Below are 27,164 nucleotides of genomic sequence, written 5' to 3' on the forward strand. Positions count from 1 at the left end.
TAAATGTTCAGTTCTTTTTTGTTATAATATTTAATATTTAAATTTCATAATATTTCATATCAATTTATTAAACCTGTTATTCTTTATTACAACACTTTTTTGCAACTAAATTTCAATACCGTGATAATACCGTATACCATGATAATGCCATTAGCAATTAATCGCAACATGAAAATTTGATAGCGTCGTATGCATATTTAGGGCCTACAAAAAGTAAGCAACTCTGTTGGTGTTAATGTAACTTTTGTTTGTCGTTTTCCATTAAATGCCAAAATGATTGGGGGGGGGGTGTTAATTTAAGCCTTAGCCTACCTTCACCACACAAAATGCTGACTACATGAATTATTGTATTACATATGTGGAATAATCAGCATTACAGTCTCTTTACATTTTCAGCCCTTTTAAGGTGTTTTTGGAGACTGCCAAATTATTTGTTATTTGTCAAAACATGCTATTTTTGTTATAAAATTAAACATTGTTTACATTCCGATCAGGAATATTTGCATGTAAATACAAATGAAGGACTATCAAAACCAAATTGGATCACAAAGAGATCCGTCTCAGACAATTTAAATTAGCAGCACATTATATCATGTCTCAGTCCTGTTTTTAATTAGATTGACCTCTCATTAGCTGTTATTTAGAGACAGTTTGTGCAGTTGTCTGTCTTTATCCAAGATGTTTTGATGGATGTTCAATCAATACTGTGTATGGGTGACAAAGAACACCGGCAGCATCAAGACAAATAAAGTAATGAATGAACTATGTCGCCACCTGCTGGCAACATAAAAAATTCGTCAAATCGTTTTTTGTTTAAAATCACTACACCAGATGGCGTCATTTAGCTTATAATTTATTTTATTAATTTATATTTTTTATATTATATTTTTTTATATAATCCCCCCCCCCCCCGTTTGCAGAAAGTGTTACACACGTACATATAAATAGTAGAAGTACATATATATAAGTATATATATATATATATATATATATATATATATATATATATATATATATATATAGCTAACTGTGCAGGCAGTGGCCCTCCAGAAGGAGAATTAGACACTCATAATGTAAGTGATGTGTACAGTGTATGTTTTTGTCTGCACATGTGTAGACTTGGGGGCTCGGAGACGTGAGCATTACATAGAGAAGAACAACCTTGTTGAGGGAGGGGACATCTTTATTCATTGATCAGTAAAACAATTTGCTCAATGAATGAGCAACGTCCTCTACAATAAACATCAGCATCATCATCCAAAGTCTACAATACCAATTTAGCAGCAACATGTTAACATGGGGGAAACAGAGTGGTAACAAAGTAGTATCATTTAGAAAAAAAGTCACAGTTTTTCTTTCTATCTGTATCATTAAAAAGGATTTGCAAGGAGGATATTTTAAAAAGAGGTTTATTGACAGCTATGGACGCTACTGTTATTTTTGTTTTAACTATGGCATGTGCTCTATACAGAATACATAGGGAAATTTTAACTATACATTTAAACTCTAATATAAAGCACATCTGTGTCACCATACAAATTTTTAGGAGATTCGACAAAAATATACAATGTTTTCACTTCACATTTGAAGATTTATAACACCACTAAGTTTTTTTTTTTCTTGTTTTTCCTTTTTTTTATGGTAAATACAACAGTCCCATTGGTCAAACCAACCGAATGAAGGAGACACAACGTTAGTTATTCTACTCAGTAAGCTATGAGTGATTTAAATTGGTAAAAGGACGAATATAAATTAATATATATTAAGAAATTCCAACTGTAACTCCAGGGAAACGAAGGGCTATACTGAGTATAAGTAATGTGACAGTATTTTTGATACAATAAATACACATGGTTTATAATGTGAATCGGAAGAGTGTGTATGTGTGCATGCTGGAAGAGATCATGTGTGTACACTTAGTGGCTAACTTGTGTGCTTGTGTGTGTGAATGAATAGGAGCAGCTATGATAAGTGTGTGTTTGTGTTGTACACTGTAAGGAAGTAGGAGGGGAGTCCTCCACTCTCAGCGAATCCGCTCGTAGTCTCCATAGTGATACTTTATCTCACCTTCACAAAGTCCAGGTGAAATGAATTACGGCAGTCCAGAAAACCACATAAAAGAATGGCACAAAGTAAGACACAACAAAGTGAAATGTGTTAACAGGGCGTGTTTGCGTTCCATTCTGGTCTGAGGTGATTTTGCCAAGGAAAAAAAAGGAATCAAAAATGTCACAGTGCCTAAAATGATGGCAAAAAAAAAAAAAAAAAAAATCAATTTTTTGTCTTTTTTTTCTCCGCTTCATAATAAAAAATAGGTTTGTTCTTTATCTTACAGTAATCCATTATCTCCTTTGAAGGAAAAAACATTAGTCCAACACTGACAAAAAGGTAAAACAAAACAGGGGACTTCAAAAGAGGGTGGTGTAAGGATGTATTTCTTCTTTTTCGTTTTTAGGATGGACATTTTGTGCAGCCACACTTGATGACCTTTTCCACCTCCCGTACAAAAGAGGATCCGTCTGTGCATTGGAAGGTGTATTTCCTGCGTTTGCTGCGGAGGGGGGCGCAGCAGGAGGTCCCGTCCCCGCAGCTGCCCTGACACTCTAAACGGGAGACCTTCTCTGTGCTTTGGCACGCTGCGTAGCCCTGCTGCGTCTGATAGTGATCTCGGACCCGTTCCCCCCGACACGCCATCTCTACAGAGAGGGGGGGAAAAAATCACTATATAGAGCACTGCAGTATATTGCATATATAGCATATTACATTTAGCATATCAATCATGATCTTTTTCATTATGTTTTTTTACAGTGAAATTGAAAGGTGACTCCTAAGAAAAAACAAAGAATGAAAGGAGAGAAGATGGCTGTGTGTGTGTGTGGGGGGGGGTTATTAGTGATTAAAGGAGGGAAGATGTTTATAGGAATAGTTTAAATTTACTCACCCTCAGGTTATCCAACATGTAGATGAATTTGTTTCTTCATGGGAACATATTTGGAGAAATATAGCATTATATCATTTGCTCACCAAAGGATCATATGAAGTGAATGGGTGCCGTCAGTTCAGCTGATAAAAACATCACAATAACCCACAAGTAATTGATACAAACCCAGTCCATCAGTTATCGTGCTGTGAAGCAAAAAAGTTGCACGTTTGTAAGAAACCAATTCATCAAGGCATTTTAGCCTTAAACTGTTTATTATGGAGTCATAATAAATCCATAATAACATTTCCTTGGTGGAAAAAAACCATCCCCTGTCTTTATCTCACATCAAAATAAACCATAAACCATATTTGTTTAGAACTGTTTTGGACTGGTTTCACTTGTAAACAGAGCTTGATCTGTCCATATTTCTCTCTTTATTCAGACAAGATTACCTTTTCACTTAAGAAAGCAATATTATGGATAGGGGACTCGTATTTTACCAGGAAGCAAGCAACGGCTCAAAGTTTAAAACATCTTACTGATGGACTTGTTTATTAAAATGTGCAGCTTTTGACTTAACAAGATGTTAATATATGAACTAGTGTTGTGTGGATTATTGTGATGTTTTTATCAGCTGTTTGAACTCTCATTCTGATGGCACCCATTCACTGCAGAGGATCCATTGATGAGCAGGTGATGTAAAATTTTAATTTTTACAAATCTGCTCAGATGAAGAAAAAAATCATTTACATCTTGGATGGCCTGAGGGTAAGTATATTTTCAGCAAATTTTCATTATTGGGTGAACTATTCCCTAAAGATAAACACAGACACACACACAACATGCATCCCTCACCTGGCGGACCTGAGTGGGGTCCATACCGCTTTCAGTAGCAGCTTGAAGGTTACAGGAAGGTTGAAAATGAATGTTAGTAAAATAGCAATAATAATAGCGCAAGATTAGCTTCTTACAGGGTTAGCACTTCAAACATCAACAGCAAGCTACACAGAAGTTTAGAATGAAAACACCTGCATTAAAGACATTTTTGACACATGCAAGCACAAGTTATAGTAGAGGTGAGTAAATAAGTATTGACCTTGCATAAAACATGAAATGCATCACCACAAAATAAAAATTAGAAGGTTAGCAGTCTGTTTCTTAAAATTGTGAGAGAATGTTGCTTAAATGCCTTGTAAGTGGGCATTTAATATGTTCTTTTCTGAGGTTGATTTTTATTTAAAAATACAATTTAAATCAAGGTAGGGGTAGATTTAGGGTTGAAGGTACAGATATTACAATTCTGGATACTACAATTATACATTATTATTAGCCGATAATAATGTTATGGTCTCATAATCACCAGTATTTAAATTCTACAATATGTTGTTCATATACATTAAAAATAAAACACTAAAAACTAAAACCTGAATTCAAGCATCACAACATCAAAATGTACAACATGAAACTGTACATACATTTGAGTTTTGGCTGAAGATTAAACTTAAAAATGGTATTAAGTTACGGCGAGGTAATCTAAAAATAAAAATGGAGGAACTGAGCAGTTAAATATCCAATATTGAACAATGGAATGGAAATGGAACAATAGGAAAAAAAATGATATGGTACTAATGTATTGTGCATCCCTAGGTAACTTTTCGGTTGGTTGATTTAAATTTTCATGGAACATTTAGAGATTTTATTTAAATTTATTTATTTATTAGTCTTGTCTGTATTGAAGAAAATAACTCTCTCCACTTGGAAATGGCAATGATATGTATTCTGCAAAAATTGCATGTGTAGTCAGATTTTTCTGATGAGATCAGGTTTTATATAAAGGGTGAAAGCACCCAGCCGTACCTCTATCGCAGCTTGGCCCTGTGTAGCCACTGTTGCACTCACAGTAGGCCTTCCCCAGACCAGACACACGACAGCGCCCGTGTTTACACGCTATGTACTGACAGGGACTCAACTGCTCCTCTTCATCGCATAATACACCTGTAAAGCCTGGATGACAGCGACAGCTGTACGAGTATGAGTTTATGGGCAGACAGGAGCCGTGGATGCACCTGAGAGACAGACACACACATAAAAAAATGCTTTTATGAGGTGATCATTCTTATATAATGAAACCGTGTGTGCACTTTTAAGTCTCTTACTTGTTCCCATCACATGGGTTGTTGATCTGCTGGTCACAAAGCGGGCCGGTCCATCCTGCCTCACACTCACAGCTGAAGGAGGACTGTCCAGTAGCATGGCACTGCCCATGAGCGCACACACTCCGCTGGCAGGGCTGGCAGCCGGGCACCACCCCCTCCTGCAGCAGGAACTGAGTGAGGTCCTGGAGCTGGTCATTAATGTAGAGGTTTCGGATACAGCCGTGGAAACTTGAGCCGTTCCTTCCGGAGGAACGCAACGAGGCCAGTCCAGACTGCTGAGGAATTCCTGAAGAGATAGTGGCTTATTATATTGACATTATATGCAATAACCATTTTTTAAATTGGCAAGTGTGTTTGACATACCACCGAGATAAAGCGGAGCAGGGCTGGGTCCTGGGCTGGGGCTGCTGGCAGTGTTGATGGATTTGGGGCTTCCTCCATCAATGGATAGAGACAGAGACTGATCCTTTGCCACCAGCTCCACTACATGAAAACTGCCATCATTTATAGTCTCAACACTAGAGAGAGAGCAGAAGTTAACAGTGAGGATAATACCTGCAGACAGTGTTTTAGTTCCGCTATTGACATAAACAAGAGGAAGGCTTTAAATTGATTAGACATGAAAGGAATAAAGGCAAGGATTTTCATCATTACTATTGAAAAAGAAACTTTTTATAGGAGGTCTGTGACCCTAACCCCAACCCTTTGCCAATTATTTTTCATCTAAAACTAATTTCTGTGAAAAATTAAAACAACACTAACCAAAGCTTAAGTTCAGCTTAATGTTTCATTCTTGCTCCCACATTAAAATATATGAAGTAAAATTAAAAGGTAACACTTCAGTATAGTGACCAATTGCTTATTAGCAAGCCTATTATTAACATATTGGCTGTTTATTAGTACTTATAAAGCACGTATTCTGCATGATCATATTCTACATCCCTAATCCTACCCAATACCTAGTCTCGCGTAGCCAGACCTTCAGACTGATGGCTGAAGGTCTGGGAACTTTGGCCGCTTTGAATGGCCAAGGCCCGCCCAAGAGGCCATATGACTGACAGGTAAAGTAACCAATCACGTTTTGTTTTGTTCCGCATCATGTTTAGGGGCGTGGAAATGTCACCACAATAACAGACCGGTGTGTAAAACATATTTTAAAGATTCTATGCCGCAAACTTTTGAAAATTATGAAACTTTTGAAACATACTTATTAAATTCAGCGTTTAGTTGATCCTGACAAGCGCTCGTCGTCAGTTGTAAACACGACGGCTTTCTTCTTTCGCAAGGGGGTTTGGCGCTAGGCAAAACTATAAAGAACACGACACACACGTCTCCCAGAAATCCTGTATAATTCAACCAATCCGATGACGACTTCGAAACTCCTGAAGTGTTTCCAGATAAGTGTGCCATATGCATCAGATGTTTAGCCAACGGTATGTGGGTGTACGTCTGAGGCTAAGACTACCCAATACCTAAAAACTACCTTAGTAACTATTAATAAGCAGCAAATTTGGAGTTCATTGAGGCAAAAGTCCTAGTTAATGATTTGTTAATAGCAGGAATTGGACCTTAAAATAAGTGTGACCAATTAAAATGTAATGTATATCACTTGGCAAATAAATTATGATTATTTGAATCGCTTTGAAATTAAACCATGATATATACAGTAACTGTATGTGCAGGTTACTACTTCAAAGGTTTGGGTTACGCTCACCAAGGCTCCATTTATTAAAAAGAAAAATAACTTCATAGTGAAACATTATCAAAAGTTAAAACAAGTGTTTTCTATTTCAATTTATTTTACAATATATTAGAAAATATATATTTTTCTTCAAAAGAACAGCATTTATTTTTGTAACATTATATGTTGATCACTTTTTATTAATTACATGCATCCTTGCTGAAAAAAAAGGAAAGAAAAAGAAAACGATGTCATGTCCTTATTTAGATATAGCTTATTGTAAAATGGATAGTTCAAACTCTAAACTGCGATTGGATAAGCCGTTTTTAGTGTTGTAAAAGTGTTGTAAAATGACACCAGTATAAACGTGTGTGCACCTGTAGATGGCAGACGGGGGGTAGGATCCGGAGTCATAACTGACTCTCAGTCGACCTCTGTACAGCTCCACCGCAATGTGTTCATTATCTCCTTTATACAGCAGCACTCCATTATCCTCATCTGTGGCAATCTTGGACATGCATACAGAACACTTGAGTATGTGTAACTGATGAAGAATTAGCTTGATCTCTCTCACTCTAGCAGAATGATCTGTATATGTGTGATGTACCTGTAGTGATATATTGGCCTGTTCTGTAATGAGGTTAGAGGGGATCTGCAGGAACGATTCTCTATTGATGAAGTTAACGCTGACCAGCTTCTCACAGTACATGCCTTCATAACCATGGAGACATTGACACACAGGATCCGTGTCCTTGACAACACACTGTGCACCGTTGGCACAGTCATAGTGGTCACACGGACTTGTTCTCGGCAGGACCATTGGAGGGGAGAACTCACAGAACAACCCACTGCACACACACACACATAGTGAGATACGTATTTCCCATGTTGAACTCTGATTATCTTTTACTGATGTATGTAGTGTGTTTTTGTATTCCTGCTCACCTGTACCCTTCTGGACACACACATGTGTAGCCATTCACAGCATCGGTACACTGAGCCCCGTTTTTACACTTATTATCTTCACAATCATCAAAATCCACCTCACAGTGTTCCCCGGTATAACCTGGAGTACACTCACACCTGCACAAACACACACACATAAAATCATCACATTTAACATTTAAAATTCACATTGTCATCTTTAACTCTGATAAATATCAGAAAGATTCTATGAAATAGCTTGACAAGCACAGTTCTCATTCTCTCTGTACTGATGCATTTCATATTGAAACATTTTTATTGCCAGAAAATTTTACAAAACTAATAGCTATTTAATTGACAGACATGAATCATAATATCATAATGGGGTGAAGGGTGTTATGTTTAAAATGACTGAACGCTAAATAACTCATGCACATGCACGCACTTCAAGAACTCTCTGTAACATGCTGAACACAACACCCCCCTCCCCCCTCCCTAGAACTTGATGAACTTAATGAAACAAGTTTCAATGTGGCACTCAAACCATAAGAGAGAAAAACCTATAACCCCTATGCATGAAAGTGTGTGACATAATCTTCCAGGTAGGCAGGACAAGCCCTTGCCCGAACTGGTCTGCCTCCCAAAGTCGCCTGCTGGGGCATATCCTGGCCATTTTGGGTAACATCAAGCAATGGCTGAGGAGGGTGAGGACCATCTGCTGGCAGGAGTAGTGGCGGGTCAGGTCCAGGCTGTTGTGGGGGCTTCCTGAGCTGGAAACCTTGAGGTGCCTGGTGTGGCCATGGCTGTACTGGTTCTGGTCGTGGGACTGGGGAACTGACTCCTTGTGCTGCACCTGCGTTGGGCTCTGTTGCCCACTGACATCTTGTTGGTGTAATAGGGATAGGCACTTTCTGCAATCTACTAGCATGCCAGCGTGAGCCATCACTTAACAGAAATGTAGCAGATCCTAGCTGACGGACCACTTGCTGAGGTTCAGACCAAAACGATGCCATTTTACTGCTACGGTGAGGTCTGTGGACTCGCAACCAGTCCAGTACCTTGATGTTAGTATGCCTGACCTTGTGTCTCTTATCGAAGTTGTCCTTCATTCACCCCTGGCTTGTAGTTACGGCCACTTTGACAGCTGCTTTGGGGCCAGTAACTACTGTTGCGGACAAGCCCTGTGCTCTGAGCCTGTCTAGGGGCAATTCCATCTCCCGGCTGAGCATGAGCAGAGCAGGTGAAACCTGAGGGGTGCTGTGCTGGCTAGCCCTGTAGTGCAACAAGCTTTGATTAAGCTCTATTTGAAATGAGTACCCCTGGACCAGATGCGCCCGAATCCCATTCTTAAGGCTCTGATTAAACCTTTCAACCCCACCGTTTGCCTGGGGATGGTAGAGTGCGGCACGAATATGCTTAATTCCCTTATTGCTGAGGAAGGTGGAGAATTCTGCAGAAATTAACTGGGGCCCATTGTCAGTAGTTATGGCACGGGGCATGCCCCAACGATCAAACAGACTGTCCAGTATCTGCATGATAGTCTGTAATGTAACTGTCCCTGCCGGTACTACCTCGGGCAATTTAGAATGGAGATTATAGATGAACCAGAAAGCGCTGATGGGGAGGAACTCCATGGCCATGAATTTCCCCACAGATGTCTAACTGTAGGTGCTCCCATGGACATGAAGGCCATGCAAAGGGGTTGGGGCTGGTTGTCCAGTCTTTCCACTGAGGAGACATGGTTCACAGTCCCTGACCAGCCCCTCAATATCCCGGTCTATGCCCGGCAGTGTTAATTTTGGCAGGCATTTTTGATTTAGTCTTAGTCTTTATCTTGAGACGAAAATGCTTAATAGTCTTAGTCACATTTTAGTCATTTGAGTCTTTCATAGTTTTAGTCTAGTTTTAGTCGACGAAAAGTCATTGCATTTTTGTCAACTTTTAGCCATTACTTTTAGTCAAACTGCAGTTACCAACATTTATTTTGGTAGCTATTTTATATGTAGTATTCTAAAAATAGTCATCAATACTTCTCTCTTTAGACCAAAACAATTAAGCTTAGTTATGAGAAATTTGAATCAAGGATTGAATTAGGAAAAACTGGAATAAATTTTCATTTTTTGGTATAAATATAAATTAAACTCATTTTTCAGATACAGTAGGTTTACTTAACAAGTATACATTTATTTAACATCTTTTGTTGGTTAACATTTATGACAGATAATTAGGAATGCTGCCCATTTAAGATGGAAGGTATGCATGTAATAGCCTGCTTGGTGAGGCTGCCGGTTGCAGGTGCGGTAATGGACCGAGATAAGAGATCAGCAACCACATTGTCCCTCCCTGGCATGAATTTCAGCTGGTAATCGTACTGTCTCAGGTGCGCACCCCATCTGTGCAGGCGCAGGGGTTTATGAAGCTTACAGAAGCGTGGTCAACACCTGATGGTCTGTGCGGAGGGTGAAATGCCGCCCGTAAAGATAGAGGTGCCATCTCTCAGTAGCCCAGACACAGGCAAGGGCTTCGTGTTCGCCGACAGAGTAGCGCTGTTCCGTGGGGGTCAGTGCCCTGGAAGCAAATGCTACAGGCCTTTCAACACCGTCCTGCTCCTGTGAGAGAACCGCACCCAGTGCTTGTGTGGAGGCATCACAGGTGACGATAGTCGGACTGTCCAGGCCAAAGTGAGCTAGAATGTGTGGTGTGGTAAACTGGGATTTTAGCATTTGGACAGCCTCGGAGCATTCTGCAGTCCAGTTCCATGGCTCATCTTTCTTTAGTAATTGACGGAAGGGTGGAAATGATGGCAGGTGTTTGGAGCCATAGCGGACTGGAACACGAAGAACACCCAGCATAGTGATCTTAGAGCTGTCGTAACCACAGAGGGATGTGCAGGGCTGTTGCAGTGGCAGATGGGAAAAGAACTTGTGGTATGTACTGGCATTGAGCAGAGATGCTACTGCACCCGTATCCATCAACAGCGGAAGGCTCACCTCGCCGAGAAGCACAGTACATGTCCTAAAAGCTGTTTGAGCCGCTGATACATGTCTGATTTCAGTGCAGTCATTAGAAGCAGACGGATGTCGCTTCTGTGATGCTTGCGTAGCATACTGATCGGCATACTTTAGCAAAATTATTTTTTTTAAGGCAGTTCCTGCATGTCTGTCCCCGTGCAGGACAATTTTGGGCCCTGGAGTTGTGTGAGCTAGAGCCACAGTTGCTGTAGAAAAATACACTTCTACGACTTCCTTGCAGCTGTGTAAGCTGCACTGGAAAATATGCTTCTTCAGTGTCTATTTTATCTGAAGGAAATGGACGGTGGTGTGTGAGACAGACAGATCACATTTGCTGCGTGGGTGCATCCACCAGGGGGCGCACATCAGCGAGAAACGTGGAGCATTCAGTGCTGGCCTGTGAAATGGTTAGCGAGGAGAGCGACTGCTTCCTCGTAAGTTTCTGCATGTCCAAGGGCACGATATATTCTTTGTCCCTCCGCCCCGAGACAGTGGCGAAGCAGGGCGATCTTTCTCCGGTCGGAAATGTCAGTGTAATCCATGGCCTCGAGATATACTGTGAAACCATCGAACCAACTCTCCCACGGAATAGGCGATTCACCAGGTACGGGAAGAAAAGGTGATGGAGGCGGTAAGCTAAACTCAGCCATCCTCGTCGCCAATGTTATGTTTAAACTGACTGAACGCTAAAGAACTCAGTTCTACACGGGAGCTTGAACGGACGCTTCTTTTCTTTATTTCTTTATTTCGCACTTCAATAACTCTCTGTAACATGCTGAACACAACACAGGGACCCTCAGGGGGCCCAAAGAAGGTGCAAGTCATGTCTAGAAAGTGTAGAAAAGTGTAGAAAAAAAGAAAAAGTTTAAGTTTGCATAATTTGACTTTCATTGTGCATTCCATATTTTAACAAGAAGAATGGTGGTGGTGATGGTGCAGTGGATAAGACACATGCCTTTGGTGTGAGAGACCCGGGTTCGAATCCACTGTGAGACACCAATGTGTCCCTGAGCAAGACACTTAACTTCTAATTGCTCCAGAGGCGTGCGACCTCTGACATATATAGCAATTGTAAGTCGCTTTGGATAAAAGCGTCAGCTAAATGAATAAATGTAAATGTAAATGTAAGAAAAAGATTTCTCTCCCTCTGCAACTTTCAAGAACAGTTTGTGCGTTTGTTGTTTCTTTTTGGGAGGTTACTTCATATCACTTTTGCCTTTGGGTTGTACAGCATAATTTGTTTAACAATATTTATTGTGGAAAAAAAAAAGATATTATATTATAAATAGTGCAAAGACAATATAAAAACCAAATAATTATATATACATCAAAAATATAGCTGCATATCTACAGTATATATAAATACAGCTGCATAAGCCGCACTAGAATCCTATGCCTCAAAGTCAATATATGTTAGCTAAAAACCACCTAAAATACTCTAAATAAACCTAAGTCAAAATGCAGAGGCCATATTTAAAATAATAATAATAATAATAATTTAAAAAAATCTTAACATAAGACCCATTTAACTTGGTTTGAGGTCTAATTTGTTGTAGGTTCATTGTGTGGTTGGGATCATGCTGTATCTTTTTTAATAATAATATTTATGAACAGTGAAATCTGTTGTGTTCTGAGATTAGACTTCTCTAATTACAAAAGTTTTAGTTACTTAAACCATTGAAATGTAAGTTATTTTTATGAATTTAAATATACTATAAAGCACTACATAAACACATTCATCATCCCATCGTATCGCACCATATCATCACACCCCCCTCCAACTCATTTTTATAGTAAACCCAACGGGAGAGCAGTAATGGAATATCAGAACACAAACACAGAGCAGAACCTCAGAGACTCCAGCTGCATTCCATACAGCTCTAGTGTTGTGTTAACATCTGCACCAATGGGCATAAAAACACACAAATGAACTTATGTGGTCTGCTTCTCACACATATCAACAGAGAAGGAAACACACATACATACACATCTGATGGTTTCTAACACAACGATTGTTTTGGTCTGGTGGAAAGCAGAATGAAATAAAAGTCGAGATGAGAGAGAGAAGGAGATGTCTAGAGGGGAGAGAGTGATGAAACTGAATCCAAACAGGGTTTGGATCCAACAGACTTGAATGACTGCAGAAGGGCAATTTTATAGAGAAGGATTTAAATGTCCCGTTTAAAGACATGTTCAAATAGGAGTTAATACAGTACAAATGCACTGGAGTCAGAGAAGTATGCTGAGGTATTGTTACGACTGGTCTCACAGAGCCATAATATAAATTATACAAATATATTACTGTTCAAAGGTTTGGGGTTGTTTTTGAAATAAGATGAACCAGGTTACATTTATTTGATCAAAAATACTAAAAATACAACATATAAAAATACAACATATAAAATATATTTCTGTTTTAATCTGTTTTCAAATGTAATTTTCAGCAGCTATTGCTCCAGTCTTCATAGTCACATGACCCTTCAGAAATCATTCTAATATTCTGATTTGGTGCTGAAGAATCATTTCTTATTATAATCACTGATGAAAACAGCTGTTATTTCTAAATGTTTATAACGATTTTTAAATTTTTCACAGAGTTCAACGTTAGTCTTTTTATCTTAATAAATTTTTATAAACTGGCTTTTTTCTTTAAATTTTTGATGCTATAAACTTTGTAAATCTAATGCCAAAAACAGTCCAGTAACTTTTAAATGCAGCTTTGTTTTCAAAAGTATGGATAAAAACCTGTGCATCTGTATTAGACAGAAAATCAGACAGTCTTGCAAATATGTTTCAGATAGTCAGTAAAGAAAGTGGATTCATAGTAAGGCTAACTTTATAATACAGGTAGTGGGGATCTTGGTGACTTACATGAATCCTTTAGCGGTTAGAATACATTTTGAGTCATGCTGACACAGGTTTAGCTCTGAAGCGCAGAAATCCAGCTTATCTTCACACAGCTCCCCTGCACACACACATATACATTATAAACAGACAGAAAGAGTAGGAGGGGTATGAATAATCAAAGAAGTGTTTGCTGTAAGAAACCAAGAGTCACATCCAGCAAGAGTGTGTTTGTGTGTGTAGGGTAATCTCTCATCTCACAGTGGGGAAGATGACAAAATACCAATACTCTGAGGAACAATAATACACCTCTATTGACAGTGGACCAGCCAGAGAAACATCAATGAGTGCGTGTGCGTTTCATACTTTCGCAAGCACAGAGGACGCACTAGCCAGAAACAGCAAAGGAAAGAAACAGTCAATGGGAGGATGAACAAAGAGAGTGAACTAACCTTTCTCCACCTCATTATTATTAGCAGCTAGTAGAAAAAGGGAAGCAAGTAGCAAGAGAAAGACAGAAAAACAAAGAAATACAGAGGACGCGTTTGACATGTTAGCATGTTAGCTCAAGCAGCACATTAGCATGTTAGCATCAGACAGTTAAGCACAAAGCACAGAGAACACAGAGCATTTAGCATGTGACTTTCCTTGTGTTTGTGTGTGTTACCTGTGTATTCAGGTGAGCAGAGACAGGTGTAGTTGTTGATACCATCCACACACGTTGAGTTATTCTCACAGTCATTGTCTTCACAGTCATCAATATTTATCTCACATTCGTCGCCCTCAAATCCATCTGGACACACACACCTGAACATACACACATAAGGGCCTGTAAGACTTTTTAATTATTTTTAAATATTTATTTAAAACAGGGAAACTCTATGAGCAGTACCTTCATTCTATAACTGTCTATAATTGTTTGTTTCTATGTAACTACATGTCTCTCACAATGTTCTAGATACTAAATTGCCTACATTTGTTTCGGGTCCCGCTTTTTTGTTGTTTTGGGGTCAGTAAAACTTTCTTGTTTCCACAAAAATACAAGCAGCACAACTGTTTTCAACATTGATAAAATGATAAGAACCAAATCAGCATATTAGAGTGATTTATGAAGCAACATGTGACACTGAACACTAGACGAACTGCTGGAAATTCAGCTTTGCCATCACAGGACTATATTAACAAATGTTAAGATAGAAAAAAAGTTTATTTTACATTGTAATAATAGTATTATATCACATTATTATTGTTTTTGCTGTATTTTTTAAAATAAATGTAACCTTGGTAGTAGGGCATAACAGATAGCTTTCAAAAACATTAAAAATCGTTCTGACCCCAAACTTTTGAACAATAGTAAAGGTACGTGTGAATAAAATTAGATGTATCAGTTAGCATGTCATATTGGTGTGTGTAAGTGTAAGCATTACATATGCATTTGCTTGAGCATTCGGTGCTATACACATATGTCTGACCACTTACATTAGTGCACTCAAGTGTTTCATGTGTGTGTGTGTGTGTGAGTGAAGATTTAAACAAGTGCAGCATTCAAGTAAGCTGGTTTAAATTCAAATTTAGTATTAGTGATTAATTTACATATATGATTTATGATAATGCATTTATAAGTACATTACAAGGTTCCAAATTCACACCATTGTTTGAACCCAAGGTTGAGTGAATATTTTGAAAGCGCTACAGAGCTGTAGTGTTTTCACTCTTTGGGAAATTACCCTATGAATGACTTACTTATGGTTGTCTCTGCGCATTAAACTGGGATAGAAGAAATTATTTTATGCACTGTGCATGTATGTCTGTGGGTGTATTACATTACAGTACCTAATCAACATGTAAAGCAGAAGGTCTCAAATGAAACTCTTCTTATTCACCAACACAAAGGATTCATTAGCATTGATCAGTATATGACTGCAGCTGAACCTGAGCTTACCCCACCACACACACACACACACACACACACACACACACACACACACACACACAGTGTGTGTGTGTGTGTGTCCAAAGATAGGCCCTTGATTGGCTGATTAAGTGCATGAGTGAGCTCAAATCAGTTTCAGACACTTCAGTCTGATTAAGAGAGATTAGACACACTCTGTCCATAAAGTATATTCATTACTGGAGCAACAGGACACACACACACACACACACACACACATGCACACACATCTGAGCATTTACTTAATGTACTAAATGAAAGCCACATTCAACATGGCCTGAAAACAATAAAGGATCTCTCTCGGTCTCATATATCAGTTGTAATTTCAAACGGTTTAGCTTTTCAATGATGACGATGATCAAGGTCTGTCTCACCAGTAAGTGTTTTCCTCTCCGTCCTTCAGATGACAGGTGCCTCCATTCTGACAGGGGTTACTGATGCATGCATGAATCGGTTCCTCGCAGTCTTGGCCCTATATGAACAAGCAGGTTGCATTACAAATCCACATCCACACATCAATCTTCCATACTTGCCTATCCTCACGTACAAATGTTACTTTATACAGATGAGTGAACACGTACACGCATACAGATATTTCAGGGCATTCAAGGTTTAGAATAATTATTTTATATAGTCAGAGAGTAAGATGAAACTATATTTCAAATTTTTTGGAAGATAATTTGTATATGACTCCAGTCCCCCGTCTATCAGTTTTTTTTTATGTATTGGCTATTTTACTGCCTGTCATGTGAAATATAGCGCTCCGTTCTTCAAACCACACAATCCTGTCATGAACTAATTGGGCACAAATGGTGTAAAACAAGTTGTGGGTATGAAGTTTAATACCTTAACACAGCCACTAATTAGATGTTCTTGTTTGTGTTTAGGTGTGTTTGTACCTTAAAACCATATGGACAGGAGCATCTGTAAAAATCGACGGGATGGTTACTGCAGGTTCCATCATTCTTGCAAGGGTTGGATAAACAAGGGCTGCATTTTGCCAAAATGCTCACATCCACCGGACCTATGCAAAATGCAGAGGAAAAAAATAAATTACACAGCATGTTATACACACAAACAGAAATAAAACAAATATACAAGCAAAGACTTACAAACATACATAGGGTTGAACAGGTAAAGTGTCGCAAAATTGGCTCACAACTAACACAAGTCACTTTAATTCTGAGGAAAGGTTGGGTGGCAGATACAGGGGGCCGGGTTTAGGAGCTCAGATTGGGCTCTTATTGACTTCCTTACCTGGTACAGGAAAACCACAAGTCCCCGGCACCTCTACAAATGTACCAATCAAATCATGAGCATGTAAGCCAGTGTTAGAGTTAGTACTAATGCCCTCTCTGTGACAGGACAAGTGTGTCTAAAGTGCCCGGGTGGGTTTACCTGAGCATGTGAATTTCTTGGAGGGTGTAGTCAGCAGTAGTTTGTCAGTCATCTCTCCAGGACCGGTACACCGTGCAATTCCAGGCTCCTTGTAGCCGCTCTTTACCCAGTCAGAGAGCCACTGCATGTGACAATCACAGTACAGAGGATTTGCTCCCAAAGCCCTGCAGGAAACACACACATTACACATCTTCTCCAAAAATTTGGATGATAAAGTAATCAGTGATGCAAAAATAAAATGAAAGTGATATTAAATAGTGTGTATATTGGCTCATTTTTCTAAAGTAACACCATCCAACAGGGAGGGACATTAGCGGATGAAGTTTCATAGGGAGCTGCCATGTGTCAGATCATTGAGTTCTAATAGAGCGTGAGTTTAATGGTGGGGCAGTTCCTCCATGCTGCTCTGATTGGCTGATTGCCCTGTCAATGCGGTAATGCCTGCCTGTCATGATAATGCCTGCCTATCACGTTAGTCAGTCCGCAAATCAGTCTCAGTGTATCAAACTTGTGGAAATGAATAGTCAAATTATATTTCTCACACACTTGAACATTACTACTTTTGGTCACGTTTGTATCAGTATTAACTTCATATGAAACACAAAATGGTCTTTTAAAGGGTTTTTAGAGCCCTCAGAGCTGAATGAAACAGTTGACAAAAATATGCATTTTTTTTTTTTTTACCAGTGCTGGGAAGTATGACAATATATATTGTGGGGGCATTTGTAGTTGTTAAGTGTTTATTGTTTAAGATTTTGCTATATTGTTTATACAGCAAAATGTCAATACATTTGCACAGCACAGTAATTAAATACTTAAAAGTGATAAAATAGACAAAATAGGAAAATTATTATGATTAGCATTATTTGAAGCAATGTAAAAATGATATAAATAAAATCCACACGCAAGATGTGACTTTGATTTGATTTGGGTTTAATAAATAGTTATTTTATATAAATGTACTTTTTTATATATAAACAGTGAACATTATGATATTGTTTGCTTGACAATCTCATGTGTACGGTAAACTAGATTTGTAGATTTGTTCTATTCAGCTGTCAGTCATAATTACACTTGTGAAATTGATCCATGGGAATTATAAAAAAGGGTCATCGTGGGAGACCAAAAACTCAAGCAATCTGTGGCTGCAGAACCCCAAGTTCAGACAAAGAAAGTGTTTCAGTGTGTTTGTGAGAGAGTAAAAGAAAGAACCAAAGTACATCCAGCTGTCAAAACCTATTTGGTGCACTCATAAGTGCTTGTGTGTGTGTGTTCACTCTGAGATACTTACAGGTGGGAGAGTGAGGACAGATCTTTGAAAGCTCCATCTGGGATCACAGCAATATCATTACCATGGAGAGACCTGCAGAGAGAAGAGAGAAATGAAGCCATCCAAGAGAGTCCAAAACACATAAATCAAAGTCTAATAGCAAACACACACACATATCAATGAGGTACTCACAATAGGCGCAGAGACTTGAGGCCATCGAAAGCTTTTACAGGAATACACCTCAGTCTGTTGTAGCTTAAAATTCTGGGATGAAACAAAAGATATTACAGTACTTGTAAAAACATATTTGCATAGAAGCATCAGGCCATAAAAACACAGTAAGCAAAAAAACTAAAATTGTGGATTTTACAAAAAAAAAAAATGGAAATAAAGACAGCAAGATAATCTAATTATTATATAATTATATGTCTAAAATGCTGTAGCAAAAGAGGTGCATGTCGCCCCTGTATTTACACACACACACACACACACACATTGGTTTTTATGGTTTATGGGGAGTCTCCATAGGCGTAATGGCTTTTATACTGTACAAACCATATTTTCTATCGCCCTACACCAAACCTACCCCTCACAGGAAACTTTTTTAGATTTTATAAAAAAAAAAAAAAAAAAAAAATCTGTATGATTTATAAGACTTTTGAATTATGGTGACACTGAAAGTGTCCTCATAAATCACCTTCACATTGTAATGCCTATGCCATACCCATGTTATTATACAAATTTGTGTCCTCATAAACCACACACACACACACACACAATGCACAGCTACAGACATAAACAACCACAGTAGTGTTTGCACAAAAAATACACAGACACACAAACCGAAGCCATAGATCATGTTGACACTCACAGGGTGAGCAGCTCGGACATGTTACTGAAGCTGTGGTTGGATAATGTGCTGATCTGGTTATTACTCAAATCGCTGCAAGAAAACACACACACACACACACACACAAACAAACAAAGGCAGAGTGTTAAGAGCCACAAGAAAATCAAACACTTAAAGCCAACATTTAGGGTAAATGGCAATAACACAAAATTGTACAGCATTAAAAAGCAAAAGATTCTTTATATGTAGGATTATTTCATTAATGTTTTTTTTATTTTTTTTGTGTGTGTGGAATATTTCAACCAAATTATCCCAAGGAATTGTTGCAAGGAATTACATATGACACTTTGCATGGTTTAATGCATGGCATAAGACAACGCACATGCAAACGTCTATGTTGAAGACACTAAGACGGCTGAACTTAAATGCAGTATGCAGTGACCTTTAAAACTGCAAACAGCAAACACAAAGCATGTACAATAGTAATGTGTTAGAGTCATAATACAACATAGAGCAGCATTCAAAATCTTAGATGCATTACTTTACTTGAATGAACTTAAATTAAATTTGCATTCATGAAAATAATACTGAACCTATAAAAACCATTGACAGTTTTATATATTACTTAAAACCAGTGGTTCTTAATCCTGGTCCTGGGGATGCCCCACTCCGCACATTTTGTATGTCTCCCTTATCATAAAATAATTACTTAACAGTAACGTAGACTGAAAAAATGAGCAATCAATCATATTTAATTGACAAATTTGCATTTTTGTGTGTGTGCTGTTTACAGTTTTTCTCGATTGCTAACACACTATAACTGATTCATTTGGCCCAATTTTCCAAACCATTCATACAGTTCTCAAAACAAAGACACGTTTCTCAAAACTTTTAACACTTTGCACACACTTTCCGATTTGCTCAGTGTTTTCTGCAAAACTTTACACAAAAATACTATCATTTTGCACAGGTTTAACCATGTTCTCATTCAGAAAACACAAACACACAATATAATTAACTCAAGCATCAAAAAATTAACTCAAACAGCACACATTTATCCCTGTGTTAACATTAAGTAGCAAAACTGATGACACACAGGTCAGAATCTCAGGATGATATGCACAGGAGCACAAGTGATTGTCTTTTGATTATGAATCCATGTTCTTCTGCATGGACTGACCATGAGGGAAGGTGACCTGCAGGCTCATCTACAAGGTTTCAATACTAATTACACATACAATATTATTACAGTACATAGCAACAGCACTTCTGATGAGAGAACGCTCATTATTCTATGTACAGTAAAAACTGTAGCACATGATGTACACCCTCAAACTCATTACTGTTGAATTGATTTGTAGCCAATAGTCCTTACATGTACTCTATTTTTGCAGAACTGAGAGACGACTGTCCAGGGGAGGCAGAGAAGTCTTTTTCAGAAGACTAAGAAACTGCAATAACAAATAAGGATACTACAGTACCAATACTGTAATACAATTTAGCTGAGGATGCTGAATGAATGAATTAATTTATTTACTTATTTACAGTAACTGACAGTATATTCCAGTGTGTGTTTACTGTATATTCAGTTGTTTGGTCTTTGAACTTTTCTCTTCTAGTGCTTTTCATCTACTGTAAGATATTTTTACAGTCGTGTAATGAAAGTAAACTTTTCTTAAAATTTATTGCTGAATTTTACTGTATCTACAGTCCTTTATTTATGCCATATACTGTAACAGACATTAACTAGCAAAAGGATTCATTCCTATTACCCAAAAGGAGGTTTTTGTAACAGTGTTTTGAATTGATCTCACTAGTGTTCTCTAGACAGGAAAGTAGTCTGAGTATTTGACAGGTTTGTGTTTCATCTGAGGCCAAAGTTTGAGTCTGACAAAAGAGAATATGTTTTTGACTATTTGATTTTGACCTGGAAGTTTGAAGTTTGTACAAGTTGGTGTGTAATTTTGAGATTGTGTTTATAGTTGTGAGAAAATTGTGAATTGTTTCATAAATTGTGTGTTAGCAATCGAGAAAAACTGTAATGATCATTGCTAATTAGTGCTTTATTCATTTGGTATGCTTGGTGGAGATGGAATATGTTCTCATAGTGCAGGAAATAAGGGGAAAAGCCCAAATAAACCCTTAAAATACAGTTACAAACATTTGGATTTTCTGGCATTGGCTTGATGAGAAAATGGATCAAGCACCATATGTACAGGCTAACTCTGTCCATTTAAAAGAGTGGAGGTCTGCTATGATTGGCTGGTTTTAGAGGGGCAGGGCCCTGATAACTGTGTAGTATTTGTGATTGGGTGACTCCAGAGAGGGCTGTACCTACATGAGAGTGAGGTGTTTATAATTGGATAGTTCCAGAGGGACTAGCGTGAACTGGTTGCCATCGAGATAGCTATCAGAAACATACAAACAAGTTATTACTCAAACACAGAGGAAATAGCACATTAGCAACACTGTAATGGGAGAAACTTCAAAGACATATATATAGCATGTATTATTTCAGACGACAAATATGTTGGTGGAGACAGCTGGGTTTACAAAAAAGGTGTGCCTGGATTAGATAAAGGGATTTTTGAAAATGGCCATTTATTATGAAATTGCTGTGAGGTTTGTGGCTGTAGTGTATTTGTGTGCACTCACAGTTCTGTAACATCTTTAGGAATGCCTTTGGGTAAAACCTTAAGTCCTTTATTACTGCAGCGAACCACCGTATCCAAGCACGAACACTCAGCAGGACAGCGAGCCAAGGGTGAACAGCTATTCTCATCATTACCTGCACACACACAAAGAGAAAATTAATCATCATGTTAATGTTCAAATTTATCAGAAGCCGAGAATAATGCATTTTGAAATGAGCTTTGCGATGTGAAGATATGCCAGGGTGATTGTTTTTGTAAGCTTGCCTGAGTTTGTGTAAAGGAAAGATAACACTGAGCTATGCTCAAGTTAGCATAACAGATCTTAGCCCTATTAATAGCTAGAAACAAGATTTTCTTACACACATGCACAAATACTAAACAACCTCAATACACACACACTCTCATAGCCATACCGTCTTCACAGGCAAAGTCTTGAATGGCCACATCTTGAATAGGGATCTCCTTAAGAAAGTATGGGCTCTGACAGCGGGGGTTACCCGTGACAATCCGTTTCTTACGGAGCCATTCCCCCAGCCAGGCCAGATGACAGTTACAGTTAAACGGATTGGCCAGCAAGTTTCTGTGGGATCGCATAAGGAAAAAATATGTAGCAAATATTTAGTAAAACATTCCAGAAGCTCACAAACAAAAGCTCTGTTTCAAAATGAGCTGTCTGCGTAGGTACACTACCGTCTTGAAAGGCAGGCAACTTTAATAAATCAGATGATGTACAAGGCGAGAGAAATGTTTATTATGAATAAACTCAAATTTTGTTAAATAAGTAACAATTTGACCTGTTTTTAAGTTCACTGCTTTATCCTAGTATTTGAGTGCTTTTTCTTGTAATTTCATAGTAATGTCGAGTATCATGGAATTAGCTTATCAATTTGCTAATGTGAAACTGTATTAAGTCAAGCATAAGTAAAGAGTTTCTTTTTATGTAGAATGATTCATATTGTTCACCTCCTTAAGGGACAGTTCACCCAAAAATGAAAATTTTGTCATCCTTTACTCTCCCTTATGTTGTTCCAAACCTGTAGTGTTTTTCTTATGTTGAACATAAAAGAAGATATTTTGAAGAATGCTGGTAATTAAACAGTTGATGATCCCCACTGACTTGAAATGGAAGTCAATGGGGACCAACAACTGTTTGGTTTTTCAAAATTCTTCAAAATATCTTCTTTTGTGTTCAACCTAAAAAAGAAACTTATACAGATTTGGAATGACACGAGGGTGAGTAAATGATGACAAAATTTTCATTTTTGGGTGAACTATTACTTTAAAGGTCTGTTCACATCAATGACTACAACTATAATGATAATTATTAGTTTTCAGTAACTTTTGTTAGAATAAGGAAGTCCACCCAATACCTATAACAATAACAAAACTACATTGAGGAATGACTATATTGGAATCACTTTCAAAACTTTTTTCCTGCTGATGAACAATAAAACACTGACAACCAATAAGAATCCACCCAACTTTAACAAAATGTAACATTTAAAGCAGCAGACAACATAACTACTGTGTGTGCTAAACAATGTTATTGTGCATTGGTGTGGATGCTAATATAAATATTGTTATAATTTTCATTATAGTTATCATGATTGGTGTGAACATGTCATTAAGATGAGGATGTTCCTTTAGAGGTTACCTAATGTATTTAGATAGCAAGGCAGCTAACTCAGTTTTGGGACAGCTTTACTGAAACAAAACAAAACATTTTGTTGATACTGTGGTTTGATACTCACAGTGTTGAGAGGGAATGTAGTGTGTCAAAGGCTCCCGGGGACATGGAGGTGATCAGGTTATCATACAGAGAGAGCAGCCTCACAGAGCTCAGACCAGTAAAACTACTGTTATTGACACAGCTTATCTTGTTACTCCTCAACATCCTGCACATGACAAACACACACACATCATCACTTAAAACAGCCAGAAGCTGTGAATCAGATTTGGTTTGGAACACACAGACCAATGTGCCCACACCTGAGAATAAAATCATACCAAGATATTATTTTTTGACAGCATCTGGATGCATTGTCCTGAAGTTTGATTGAGTCATGCAAGCATGTGATACTCACAGTGTGCGGAGGCCACTGAGGCCTTTCAGCATGCTGTAGTGGACACTCTCTAAGCGATTGCTCGTCAGTATGAGCTCATTCACTCCACTGGCCCCCTCAAATGTGCCTTCCTCAATATCTGTGATCTTATTGTTACTAAGATTACTGTAAAACAAAGCAAGTTGGCATGGTACTTTAAATGCTCTGATGATGGTGGCCTAAAGGCTGGAATATGGTACACAATTTTTGCCCCGATTTTTACAGTCTGGAGAAGATGACGCTAGTTGGCGAAAGCCAGAGCCAGTCTGCAAATTTGAGTTGACAGATTTAATAGAAAATCACATAGTGTATGATGGTCACAGACTCCGTTTATTTAGCATCAGACTATGATTCCATCCAGTCAGAGGATATCAAACATGTAGATAGCAGATTTTAGAACGTGTATTGTTTTCACGCATCTCCTAACAACAAGGTGCATGTATCTGTGTGGGTTTGTTGTGATCGGAACGACTTTAAAGTCTGGTAGTGTGTGATCCTCTGTTGTTTAGTGTATGATAGACAGTTTTTCCTCTGTGACTATTACAAAGTCGGTAAGTGCATGATGCCCAGTGTTTTAAGATCTGTTCAGTTTTTAAAAGTCGTGTAGTGTATTCCAGCCTTAAACTGTATAATTACAGATGACAAAGACACAGAAGGAGACTTACATTTTGCGCAGCTGAGGAAGCTTCTTAAAAATTCCTGTAGCCTCCAGCACTGTAAATTCATTATTGTTCAAGCGGCTGCATAGAAAACAAATGAAACACACAATAACACAATAAATGACTTGTTGATGAATTAATCTGTATGAGTTTTAGGGGTGCCCTCGACTAAGGATTTTCATAGTCGAATCAGATTTTTCGAATCTTGCCGATAGTCGACTGATAGTCGAATCGTATGTTTGGGGGCGGGGGGCAAAATACATTACCAAGAGTCAAGTCAGACATTGGACAGTCATAATTTTAGTATTATACTGACGAGTTTTTATACTGACGTTAACACACAGGAAAAATGTGTAACGGATGCCTCGCAGATACAAACAGGGTAAATGTTTTATATTTTGATTAAAAGATAGTTAACATTAAACGTCAGCGAAACTCTAAGAATTCACAAATTTTTTTACAATGCTCTCATTATAACATTTTGTATATGACAGTAGTTATTAATGTTCTGCATTTCTGAGCTGCAGATGACCAGAAGCATCTGATAGCAGGTTTTTAATTAATGGGATTTAACTCATTTATCTCATATATAATACGCTTCATTATTTATAAAACATAACGTTAATATTATGACTTATAGACTATCTGCTCAAAATCCCCCGAATGCAGAAGTGAATGTGTCTGCGCGGCTCTGAATGAACTCCTTTTGTGGACATGTTCTTCACGCAATAACGTGCAGAAACACACCAACTAAACTATAAAAATTCACAGTGTTTTATTATAATAGTGTTCTAATTATAATACATGTAATATAATATATGTACATGACAGGCCCAGTCATAGTTATTCATTTTCTGCATTGTTGTTTGTCCTGCTTGCGCTGCTTGCTGAAGAGATAATCACAGTAGTACTACAATGAAGCGTTCTATGTGAAATCAGACATTTGAGCACCCCCATATAGCCAAAACGGCATGATCATAACAACCCGCGAATATTTAACTGTGAGATTGGGAGTCAAATCAGGCTCCTCCTATCGAATCATCGAATCTTCGACTATTCGCAGTCACCCCCAATGTGTTTATATATTTATAAGCAATAATGTATAGCAGGGTTGTGCTTGTGCACTATTCAGAATTTCATCAATATGAACGTTTTGAAACGTCAAGGTTTTGTTGAAATGGACTTTCAATGATTTGGAAAGAGTAAACAATGTTTAGTGAGAAAATTAAGACAGAATGTTTGGCTGAACTAAACCTTAAATGAGAGACACTCACAGTTCTGCTGTATATTGAGGTATGTGGTCTGGGATCTTCGTGAGCTTTTGTCCAGAGCAGTCCACTGTGGTTCCTTCACAGCGACACTTCTCTGGGCACGCCAGGTCAGCGAAGCAATCCCCACCTAGTTTTGATCGGTAGTCTTCCACACCTATACACATAACCATACACACAAACACACACCGTTACACACCACAAAATCACAAATAAAGTGTGAATGAGAGAAATAGAGGACAGAGAGTGAGAGACAGAGGAGGAATAAGCTTGAAGACGTTTGGTTGGAAAGGTAGAGTGGTAAAAGTAGAGGGTCACTGGGAAGGAGGACGTTAAATGTTAATTGTGCTAGACCAGAGGAAACTCAGTTATCACCATGGCAATTATGGCATTATCATTCTTGACAACACATAAAGCCATGCTGACATATACTAGCCATGACTTTGGAGTGTTGTGTACACACACACAGACACACATTTATAATTGGGAATTGGGACGATGCACATATTCTTAACTGCACATCCATACAAACAAAGACAAAACATTTACACACACACACACACACATACAAAGGTTGTCTCTTGTTGCTTGCCATGCTGTAGATGCTGCAAGACCTTCCATGGTGCTTGACAGAACCATGTATTAGTCCGAGTCTGCAACCACATGGTTAGATCAAGCACAAAGGAAAACCCCGCTGAATTTCCTCCACAAGACACAGAGAGAGAGAGAGAGAAAGAGAGAAAGAGAAACAAAGGATTGAGAGCTAAAGAATGAGACAGTAATTTGTTTAGCTGTGATAAACTAGTAGGAATAATGGAGAACATAATAGAGAGAGGAGAGATGCGGGGGAAAAGACAAGAGAGAAACAGAAGAGTGTGGCAGGAATATTGCAGCTGTTGTACAGTAAATAAACATGAATCAGCAGGTATAAGCACAGTCAAACACACAAATACATGTGTGCTTCATAAACCTCTGAGCATATTTTCACATATATTTGGGTTCCTGGTCTGTGATTGGTTGGGATTGAGGGGGGAAGGGCTTGTTGGGTGACATCCTACTGGTCTTGTGTCAGTTACTTACACTTATTGATATGATGAATCCCTGAGTGTGTGTGCGAGAAAGGAAGAGAGAGAATATGTAATACACTCCAACAGTCAAGCCCTAATACCTGCGAACACTGGAAAACCTGTGTCTTAGATCCATGTCACTGTGTGCTATTTGTGAGCATGCACACAGCAAGAGTGACACTGATCAGCCTGGTGAAGGTTTGACAACAAATTAGCATTAGACTGAAGCGCCATTGTGTGCTTGCTCATCTAGCAACTTAACGTAAAAAACCAACAACTGTATTTGTATTTTGGTTTAAAACACATACCAAGTTCTTAAAACTATATAGTATTCATATTGTTTTATGGTTTTGAAAAGGTCTAATAATCATTTTTAGGGAACGCACACTTTTTTTTGTAATGAAAT

The 27,164-nt window shown here is 38.2% G+C and overlaps 1 protein-coding gene across 1 annotated transcript in view; it reads right to left on the reverse strand.

Annotated features, from left to right (window-relative positions):
- Nucleotides 1-1,167: 1,167 nt before the first annotated feature.
- LOC306874380 (slit homolog 2 protein-like) overlaps nucleotides 1,168-27,164 on the reverse strand; it is an 85,113-nt gene continuing 59,116 nt past the window's right edge. Inside the window, exons 15-36 of the mRNA XM_079424383.1 lie at nucleotides 25,698-25,848; nucleotides 24,430-24,504; nucleotides 23,747-23,890; nucleotides 23,414-23,557; nucleotides 22,076-22,242; nucleotides 21,664-21,796; nucleotides 21,347-21,415; nucleotides 19,030-19,101; nucleotides 18,351-18,422; nucleotides 18,180-18,251; nucleotides 16,889-17,052; nucleotides 16,390-16,514; nucleotides 15,865-15,962; nucleotides 14,207-14,346; nucleotides 13,567-13,660; nucleotides 7,706-7,843; nucleotides 7,368-7,608; nucleotides 7,138-7,268; nucleotides 5,443-5,597; nucleotides 5,080-5,365; nucleotides 4,781-4,989; nucleotides 1,168-2,696 (exon numbers count right to left, since the gene is read on the reverse strand). Coding sequence (XP_079280509.1) covers nucleotides 2,452-2,696; nucleotides 4,781-4,989; nucleotides 5,080-5,365; nucleotides 5,443-5,597; nucleotides 7,138-7,268; nucleotides 7,368-7,608; nucleotides 7,706-7,843; nucleotides 13,567-13,660; nucleotides 14,207-14,346; nucleotides 15,865-15,962; nucleotides 16,390-16,514; nucleotides 16,889-17,052; nucleotides 18,180-18,251; nucleotides 18,351-18,422; nucleotides 19,030-19,101; nucleotides 21,347-21,415; nucleotides 21,664-21,796; nucleotides 22,076-22,242; nucleotides 23,414-23,557; nucleotides 23,747-23,890; nucleotides 24,430-24,504; nucleotides 25,698-25,848 — 3,125 coding nt within the window. The 3' untranslated portion in view covers nucleotides 1,168-2,451. The remainder of the gene's footprint in view (nucleotides 2,697-4,780; nucleotides 4,990-5,079; nucleotides 5,366-5,442; nucleotides 5,598-7,137; nucleotides 7,269-7,367; nucleotides 7,609-7,705; nucleotides 7,844-13,566; nucleotides 13,661-14,206; nucleotides 14,347-15,864; nucleotides 15,963-16,389; nucleotides 16,515-16,888; nucleotides 17,053-18,179; nucleotides 18,252-18,350; nucleotides 18,423-19,029; nucleotides 19,102-21,346; nucleotides 21,416-21,663; nucleotides 21,797-22,075; nucleotides 22,243-23,413; nucleotides 23,558-23,746; nucleotides 23,891-24,429; nucleotides 24,505-25,697; nucleotides 25,849-27,164) is intronic.

This window comes from Barbus barbus (genome assembly GCF_936440315.1).
Source record: "Barbus barbus genome assembly, chromosome: 8".
Lineage (NCBI taxonomy): Eukaryota > Metazoa > Chordata > Actinopteri > Cypriniformes > Cyprinidae > Barbus > Barbus barbus.